The sequence below is a fragment of the Uranotaenia lowii genome, chromosome 2 (genome assembly GCF_029784155.1).
Source record: "Uranotaenia lowii strain MFRU-FL chromosome 2, ASM2978415v1, whole genome shotgun sequence".
NCBI lineage: Eukaryota > Metazoa > Arthropoda > Insecta > Diptera > Culicidae > Uranotaenia > Uranotaenia lowii.
In genome coordinates, this window is record NC_073692.1 from 320478111 (window position 1) to 320487779 (window position 9669).

General features: G+C 36.0%; 1 protein-coding gene and 1 long non-coding RNA gene across 5 annotated transcripts in view; one reads left to right on the plus strand and one right to left on the minus strand.

Annotated features, from left to right (window-relative positions):
• The window catches only part of LOC129747839 (uncharacterized), a 30425-nt gene extending 25015 nt beyond the window's left edge, over window positions 1–5410 (plus strand). For 2 of the 4 annotated variants that reach the window (XM_055742200.1, XM_055742201.1), the window contains exons 2-5: window positions 3495–3594; window positions 3680–3879; window positions 4098–4332; window positions 4406–5410. In XM_055742200.1, coding sequence (XP_055598175.1) covers window positions 3565–3594; window positions 3680–3879; window positions 4098–4332; window positions 4406–5374 — 1434 coding nt within the window. In that variant the 5' untranslated portion in view covers window positions 3495–3564 and the 3' untranslated portion in view covers window positions 5375–5410. The remainder of the gene's footprint in view (window positions 1–3494; window positions 3595–3679; window positions 3880–4097; window positions 4333–4405) is intronic. The other 2 variants (XM_055742203.1, XM_055742202.1) reach the window with 2 other exon arrangements.
• Window positions 5411–7960: 2550 nt separating this feature from the next.
• LOC129747379 (uncharacterized) lies at window positions 7961–8686 on the minus strand. Its single transcript, XR_008737497.1, has 3 exons — window positions 8543–8686; window positions 8319–8480; window positions 7961–8259 (listed from the first exon to the last, which is right to left on the minus strand). It is a non-coding gene; the product is annotated as an uncharacterized LOC129747379 (long non-coding RNA).
• Window positions 8687–9669: the final 983 nt, after the last annotated feature.

Genomic DNA, 9669 nt, shown 5'->3' on the forward strand with positions numbered 1-9669 from the left:
ACCTTCTGAACCGATTTTAATTCTGAAAATTGCATTGAATTCCTCTCAAAAAGTTTGAAGAGATACCCGATTTTCGATAATATGTGACGTTTAAAGGAATCATGAACTGAAAAACAGTAGAATTTTCGTGACGTCACAACGCTTAAGAATAGATACCATTTTTATCACCGATTCTAGAGCGTGAACTTGCTGTGATTATTGTTAATCTAATATCATGCTAAAAAAATGGATTTTTACAATCATTTTGCAATAATCTTTTTTTAAAAAGCTAGATTTTTGACAAAGTTATGTTTCAAATAAACAATAATTCCTATATTCAATTTATTTGCATACCAAAATTTTTAAATTTCAACGACCAAATACTCAAATCTAAAAAAGGTAACTGAATATTTTTTTATGGAAAATGACGCTCAAGAAATAACTTTTCTATTGCTGTACAAATTATTTTTGAACAATGAAAAATAAAAATCGGTTCTCCAGTTGAAGGGCGCATGCAATGGGTCATTTACAATTACTTTAAGTCTACATCTTATTACTCTTGAGATCCAATTCCATATTATATAAGAATTTGTACATGAGAATATCCTATGCAAATTAGAATCTATCTGCTGACAAATTTCACAATAATAACTATTTACATTAGCAACATTATGGATATATATATATATATTTTAATTTGGTTGGATACACATGATATCATCACTCAGAGAAATTATGGTGCATGAACCAAAAAAATATTGATTTTGATCAAAAAGAATATTATATGGAAACAAGCTCTTTTTTTATTTGATACAATGTATTATGAGTTTGGTTCTAAAGAAACATTTTGAAACAAAGAATATATTCTTTGAATTAAAAAAAAATACTTTGAATCAAAGAATTTTTTTAATTTCAAAGGTGAAAAATTCTTTGAAATAAAGGAAAACATATTAGAAACAGAGGATTTTTTATTTGTCCCAGAATCAAAGTAATTTTCCTTTGTTTGGCCACAAAACAAAGGAAAATTCCTTTGTTCTAAAAAACTTTTTCGCTGCGTGATTATAAACTTCAAATAACATAGATTTTGCTTTAGATGTTAGATTTTTTCCTATGTTTTTCCAAATATTTGTCCATTTCAGAGAGTAAGAAAGTATTTACTAAGAACATTTTTCAATTAAATTCAATCTCCGCGAATTGTATAAATGTATGGTTGATTTCATATTAGCGATTATCATATTAAATTTTGTGTCTCTCATCTGCTTCATATCACTTGTTTTAAATAGTTAATCCTAATACCTTTGATGAATTTTGTTCTGCGATAATCTGAGGACCCAAAGAACAACTGTTTCATCTTGAAAACCCTGATTTCTTGAAATTTAGTTTAATTCCTGCATCACTGGAATATTTATTGATAACTTCGAGAGCTTTAACAATTTTGTCGTCATTTTTTTTAACAACCATTGTCAAATCATCTGCGTAACCTGCTAGTATTTTTATGATTTTGTTATCTAGCAGAACACCCACCAGATTGTCATTTAAATATCTGATCATTGGTTCAATGTATTTATAATGAAAATAATATCATAGACAGGAGACAACCTTGGCGAACTGATCTTTTTATTTGAAATGAATTTTTCAAATATAAGTAAAATATTACACGTGAGGATGCCTTGCAATATATGCCTTATAGTAAGGTTGCCAGAATTTTTTCAGCACATATCCGGGCCGGATAAACCGGGCAAATTTATATAAAAACCTGGCAAAATCCGGGCATTTGATTTCAAAAGTGACAACCATAATTCCGGGCAATATCCGGGCAAATTTTCTCAAAAGCCAGACCTTACTGAACAAAAATTAAAAACAAAATTGATTTTTTTTTCATTAAAACTCGTTGACAGATTTTGAATCGTGTTTAGGGTTTCTTAAAAACCTTTCATGATTATTTTCATAAAACTTGCTCAAAACATTTCATTTTGGAAGCATTCGTGGTTTATTTTTATGTTTAATGAAGTGAATAAATCCGGGCATTTTTTAATGAAATCCGGGCAGCCGGCCCGGGAAGGGCTGTTCTCAAATTTTATATTAATTATCCAGGCAAACCCGGATAAAACCGAGCAATCTGGCAACCTTACCTTATAGACAACTTATAACCTGTGAAGGAAATCTGAAATTGCGAAATTTTCCATAATTTCGAATGTTGAACTGAAACAAATGCTTTTTCTTAATCAACAAATTTGAATCTTTTCGACTGATGCAAAGTGTTCTTATTATGTCAAGATTATCTGTACAGGAACCGCCAGGTTCGCAAGCTATTTGTTCGTTTCCTAAAATTTGTTGCATGCATAAAGAAACCCGTTGAGCTAAAATTTTAGTGAAGATTTCGTAATCGGTGTTCAGTAAGGATATCGGGCGGGTTTGTTAATGTCACTTTTATTTTCAGTTTTGGGTATAAAAATAATAGTTCCACTAGAAAAGATTCAATAGGCACCAAATTTCCAAATAATATCCCATTAAATAGTTTTAAAAGATCTGCTTTAATTGTTTCGAAAATATCATTAAAAGCATATGTGAGTCAGGCCCAGGAGCTTTTTTCCTGGTTGCTTTTCAATTCTTCTTCACCAATCTCTTCTAATAATTTCATTTTGCTTTCCACTGAAAGCTTCTTATGAAGATGATTTAAAGCCTCAAAAGTACCACTGAGAAAATGTATTCTTCCGTACATCAGATCACACAAAGGGCCAGTAAAGTTTTGGCCAGATTTGCCAAGCTGCCACTACAGCAATGAGGTACTACAGTGGTATCAGGACAACAGGGTGGATTTTGTCGAAAAGGACTTCAATTCCACCCTATCGAAGAATATTGGGCAATTGTCAAGTAGAAGATGAAGAAGAATGGTAGGACGACTCGGGATGCAACAGAGATGAATAGATGGTAAAACGAAATGGCCGCTGAGGTCAGCGAACAGGGTGTCCAAACTACGAGTAGTATTCGACGAAAAGTTCGAAATTTCATCAAAACCACATCAGTTTTTTTTTTTAATTATTTTTCCTTTAAAGTGCAATAAAAAACCCACATTTTGAGCACAAAACATTTTTATTTTAAAAAAATGTTTTAAGTGTTTTTGTTCTTGATTTTTAATCTGTTATCCCTGCGTTCTTCTTGAATTTTGCATGGATATTGCCTGAATTTCGGATTTAACATTTCGAAATCAAAAACGTCAGATTTTGAGGTAAAACAGTCTGGCTTTGGTCGGCTCGTATACGTGCGGCAAAAATTATGGTAAGAGCTTAGTTTAGTTGGATGTATATGTAAATAAAATAGGGATCCAAAAAGGAACCCTGGTCAACGCCGTTTGTGGTTTGCGCTTGTGGCCATTAGCTCAGACGGCAAGAACGTATCCGTATGGCCCACTTTTAGGCTTGTCCAATTTTAGACATAGCTGGTTGTTCGATATTCGGAATGAGGTCAAGCCTTATCAACATATTTGTTTATTAAATTACTTTTTATCCATTCAGTTAAGGTAAATTTTGCAATTAATTAGAAAAAAAATTCAAATGATTAGGAATCTTGAATAAGTTATTCACAATGCGATTGGGATACTCAACAAACATAAAAGTAAGTTCCGGTCGAAATAAACATATCAATACTATTAAAATATAGATGAAACCCAAAATTCGTTTAACAAAAACTTTTTGCACAGACCATACAAGTCCTTCCTCTGGCAGCATTTTTATTGGCCTCGTGTGGCTCGATTTTTGCCATTGAAGCACCGGAACCATCTTCTGTCCTGAGGCCCCGTGACATCAACCCGCACCCGTATGACGATGCCTACGATGGGGTTTCAATATTCGAAAAAAATGCCGCCATCAATGGAGAGAAATTCATGGAAAACTTACTCAAGTGCGTAATATGTAGTCATAAGTTTAGAATTGAGTTGGTGAAGGCATCTTATTCAAACAAGTATCGTAAGGCTATCTCATGGTTTAACTACCGTTGCAGTTTTGAGAGTATGTTTAAATTTTGACTACTTGACTAATGTGTCTTTACCTAAAAAGCCTCTCATTTACAGTCTACACACCAAACAAGTTAATGTTTATTAGCATTTCTATCTTCAACAGTCAAGGTCCCATACAGTTCCCACAGATCGTGGACAGCGACGCGATGAATGCTCTGCCTCATCCGTACGAGCGATTCGCGCTGAAAGAACGGGCTGGCAAGACGGAGAGGTTTTCCGGTGCGGACAATCTGATTGTAAAGCCAGCCTACAGGGCACTCGCCAAGCACGCGGCCAAGGTGTTGAATCGGCAGTTGGCGAAAAGTTTGGACGACGAAGACGAGATTGATAACTACAACGTAAGTTGCTTATTGTTTGTTGTAAGGTGTTAATTTATGGGTTTTATAAGTGCGTTTCTTTCTGTCGTTTTAGGAAGCTACTAATGTTCAGAATCAGTATGCATTTTCGTACGCGGTGAAGGATGCTGCCTCTGGAGATGATTTTTCCCACAGTCAGCAGCAGCAAGTGGACGGTGCTGTCAAGGGAAGTTATAAGGTGCACTTACCTGACGGTAGAATGCAAATTGTGAAGTACATTGCTGATAACAATGGTTATCGTGCAGATGTAACTTATGAGAATGAGCCGAATTCGAATCTCATTAATCATGCAGTAACAGCAGCACCAGAAGAGGTTCAAGTTCCAGCTTCAGCTGTTCCGGTAGTTTCTCCACTAGCATCAGCACAACCCATCTACAATTACTACAAAAATCTACATCAGCGCCAGCAATACATCCAGCAACCAGCCCTCATTCAGCAACAGCATCAACCTCAACAGCAAGTGATTTACTATCCGCAGACAGGACCTACCCAAATTCCTGCTCCTTATTACCCGGCTCGTCTTCGGGTTAACGATGTCAAAATACACAGCTACAATACGGCTCCTCATGCTAATACACTAATTCGCTCAACGCTGGCTCCGAACGGTAGAGCGGCCTACATTGCGTTACATCCCTCCGCTAACCTAGCGTACGTATCGTCGACACCGAATCCATCGGCCCAAATTCAATCGAACGCCCTGAACCAAGCTGGTCTGATCCCGGTCATTGTAACGACTGCACGCCCAACTGCCATCCCTTACTATCATCGTGATATCCACGTTACTCCAGCGCCTCTAGGTCCACGAAGAACAACTATTTACAATAACGGACCAGGTCAGCAACGGCTCTACGCCCAACAAATCGCTGCTCCCATCCAGGCAAACAACAACCAAGAACAGGCCTATCAATACGTGCAAATACCGGCGAGCAACCACGTGTACAAACGTAACACCGATAAGGACAGCAAGGTCGTGAAGAGTTCTGCCGACGTAGAGCAGAAGAAGCCAACGAAAGTAGCTTCGTAGAATAAGCAGCGAATGTGATTGATAATAAAATGTGTAATAGCTAATAATCTTTTGTAAATAAATTTCTTCCAAAGTGATTAAAATTAACGATACAAAAACGGTAATTAAAATTTCTTTTAATTCCGAAATACATATACACAAAGAAAATTTGATTTTTGAAACAAAACAAAACTGACTTTGATTCGAAACTGTGCAGGTCCCGTTTGTAGCATCGGCTATACATCTCCCCCCGACACAAAAATTTAAACATAGGAACATAGTTGTTTCTTTCTGAAGATATTTAGATTATAAAAGAGTTGGTCACAAAAACGCCTTTTGTTCTCCAAGTTATTTGTTATGATTTATCTTGGTCGGCTTTCCTATATGGCCTTCCACATTATCCCTAGGAATCATGCAGGTTTCAAATAACTTGTCACCGCTTCATTCTGTAACGCAAGTTTTTTTTAACCAGCACGTCAGTTTGGGTTTGATTTCGTTGGCACATTGCACAGTGGTCCGAAAGGACAAAAAGTGAAACTTTTTCATAGCGCCTCTGTCTTTCATTTTATCTCGAAAGTGTCTTCAGAACATTTTTTCAATTTTTTTCAATCCATTTTTTTTTGTTTCAATAGATTGAGCTTTACTTTATACTACAAGGTTGTACAATACGTGATAATATGAAATTTTGTTGAAAACATCAAAACTCTATCTCTTCTCAGAGAGATGTTTTAGAGGTTATATGTGTTTTGCGTGTTTCCATACAAAAAACCCGTGCTAAGCAGAACAAAGGCAGAAAGCAGTTGAACATAATTTTCACTCTTTATGTTGGTCTTCCCGATCCAACGTAAATTCGTAAAATAAACCTTCGGAACACTTTCCAAGTTGGTCCTCCCGATCCTACGTAATTTCATGAAGTGAACCTTCATAACACTCATCATGTTGGTCCTTCCGATTCAACGTAAATTATAAAGTGAACCTCCAGATCACTCTTCATGTTGGTCATTCTGATCCAACTTAATTTCATCAAGTGAACCTTCAGAACACATTTCATGTTGGTCCTCCCGATCCAAAGTCATTTTTTAAGTGAACCTCCAGATCACTCTTCATGTTGGTCATCCAGACAAAACGTAAATTCGAAAAGTAAATCTTCAAACACTCTTCATGTTGGTCCTTCCGATTCAACGTAATTTTATCAAGTGAACCTTCAGAACACACATCATGTTGGTCCTCCCGATTCAACGTAAATTCGTAAAGTGAATCTTCAGAAAACTTTTCATGTTGCTCCTACCGATCCAACGTAAATTCTTAAGGAGAACCTTCAGTACACACTTCATGTTGGTTCTCCCGATCCAACATTATTCCATAAAGTGAACCTTCAGAACACTCTTCATGTTGGTCCTCCCAACCAGCCAATTTGTCGCTTCAAAGTCGTTAATAAACAAAGAGAATGGGTACCAGTGAAATCTAGGAAAATATATCGGTACAGAAGCTTTTGGGAGAAACGGTATATAAAATTCCCGGAAAAAGGGTCCGGCAACACTGAACAGTAAATTGGCATTCGATTGACAATACTGTGAATTTAAATAAAAATTTTAGAAACGTCGCTGGTGAACTGGCAACAAAACACAGACTTCCGACAATCTAGTACTTCACTTTTCTTTGTCGGAAGTCGGAAGTCCGGACTTCCGAAGTAAAATTTAGTGCTGGCGCTATTATATTGTCGATGCAGTTCGAAGTTTACGCCTGGTAACCTTACCAACCAGCGACGATAAAAAAAATCATCAAATGCCTCGACAATTGGCAACCCTTTCTTGTGTTTGGTTCCGACACATGGAAGATGTTTGATATATGTTTTTTTCAACTTGGAATGTCGTCAGTGATTCGCCGTCACTGATGTTGACGAAAGCTCCGGTTTGGGGATTCAGCGACAATATTGTGAATTTCAATAAAATTTTGATAAACGTCGCTAGTGAACTGGCAACAAAACACAGACTTCCGACAATCTTGTAATTCATATTTAACTTAATTTTTGAAACAAGAGTTTAACCACTGACCACACTGACATCCCGAATAGAATAACACTGTGAAAAAACCATGAATTTCATTTTCACCTTACCATGGATTTCATAGTAGAAACCATTAAACTCATGGTATATGAAACTATGAATGTACTGTCAAAGTTAACGTTTTTGTTTGTGCAATTCATGGTTATGGCAAAATTAACCATGAAAAAAGGGGGTTGTTAAGCAACTTAACAATGAAAAAATTAACTTTTTTCCATACATTTTGAAACACAATACGATAATGTTTATGGTCATTACACCTTCCAATTTTGATCTAGAAGACAATGCAATTCATTGTTATCCATTGAATTTTCATCTTTTGATTTTCAATAAAAAACAACGTTTTTTCATCTTTTATTCTATTTTCGAAACCGTGAAATTTTATGGTTTTCTTTAATTTAATTCCATTTTAAAATAATAAAATTCATTTAAAAAACACAGAAAACAGTAATAATATATAAGATCCCAAATTGAGACAGAATTTTCTTTCGTACATATATATAGTCAAATCTTTCATTGGTTTTTTTATAAAACTTGTTAGGATTCCAGTAGCATCACAATCTCTTCGTTATTATTATTCCGCAATTCTTTGACACAATCACAAATAAAGTTGGCCGCACATTACCGGTTTCTGGTATTCTTTGCATGGTTAACTACCCAAGTCGGAACATCTGCAAGTGATCGTCCTCAACGTAAAATGCTTCGTTTTCCAGTGCTTCGTTTTCCACTCCATCCTGTCAATTTGTTCGTTTCATGGTGGCCTTTCTCTGGACCTGCTATTAAACGAAACACCTTTGCTCTCACCTTTAGCTAGAGCCGCGGAACTGCCTTTCATGTCAGCTCCTAGGAAACCAAAATTAAGGATAAAAAAAAGCGCTTAATTAGTCTAAAAAGGAACTCACCCTTGCACGATTTCCACGAAGAACGCAGAAGCCCATTTTCGGCGCCTCGTTTTTCACTGCTATCTCCGACAATAAGCTCGTTTTCCATGACCAGTGGCTTTCCTATTGCCCTGGTGTTGGACACAAAGTACTGCAGTTTTCGTCCCATCATTCTTAGTCTGTCTGTTGAAAAAAATTTCACATTTATTCTTGAATGTTACCCTCCACTCGGTGCCCATGTCTACCATAATTATTACTACGGTAATCGACCAGATAATCCTTTACGGCACTTGGCCAGCCCGACCACAGCTTTCAAACGATTGAATAGCGGTATAAACAGAAATATATTCAAATTAGACCGATTTCACTATTTTCGACCGTGACTAGATCGTTCAACAACGTTTTGAATCGTTTGCTTACACGAAAAACTGTAAATATGTGAAACAACTTTGAAAATAATGGTTTTTTACTGTGACCATAAAATATACGGTGATTTCAAAATATCAAGTGGTAGATAAAGATTTAGATATTATGATGAAGTTTATTGTTCAATTGAAAATCATTGTTCTGTTATATTAATACCACGGTCTTGGCTATTCGGGATGACACTTAGAACAAAACTTTAACCATTTTCTGTCTAATTTTTTGTTGTCTGACTTGACTCTTAGAACAAAAATTCAACCATTTTCTGTCTAATTTTTTGTTGTCAGCTTTTGCAGGTTCGCAATACCGACGGCAGGTGGCGAACCTGAAAAATTTGACAAAAAATGCCCTGTAGGAAAAATGGTCCTGTTTAGCCCGATTTTATCGTAGAAATTGCGTGTTTTATTTTTAAAGTTGGGTGGCATTTCCTAACTGGGATAGCATTTCTTCAAATCGATCGATGCGCACTCTGGAATCGACATTGCGTACTGTTGGAAAAATGATTTTTTTTTGTTTTTTTTTTCTGGAAAAATTATCCAGAAAACGAAATCGAGTGTATGTATGTATGTATGGCTTTGGTGTTTCTTGGCCGAGAGTTTTATACTCTATATAACCACTTTTCCTCTTTTTCTAGTTAGATGCTTCGAAGACACAGTGTGTCGATATTGAATATTTTTTCAAATAATAAATCGTGCTTTTTCCAAAAAGCTGAGAGCTTCTTTAATCTTGTCTTCGTTAAAATCTTTTATCAACTCGAAAAGATTGGAATATGTTTCCCAATCATAGTGGTTTCGTATGTGGTTATATTGTATGCAATTAAATAGGGCATGTTCTGTCGTGAAATTTACTGAGCATATTTCACATTGTTTCGTGTCACGGATACGCATTAGGCCAAGGTAATATGGCGAATAGTCATGTCCACTTAGTAGCCTATTTGTCGTGCGGATTT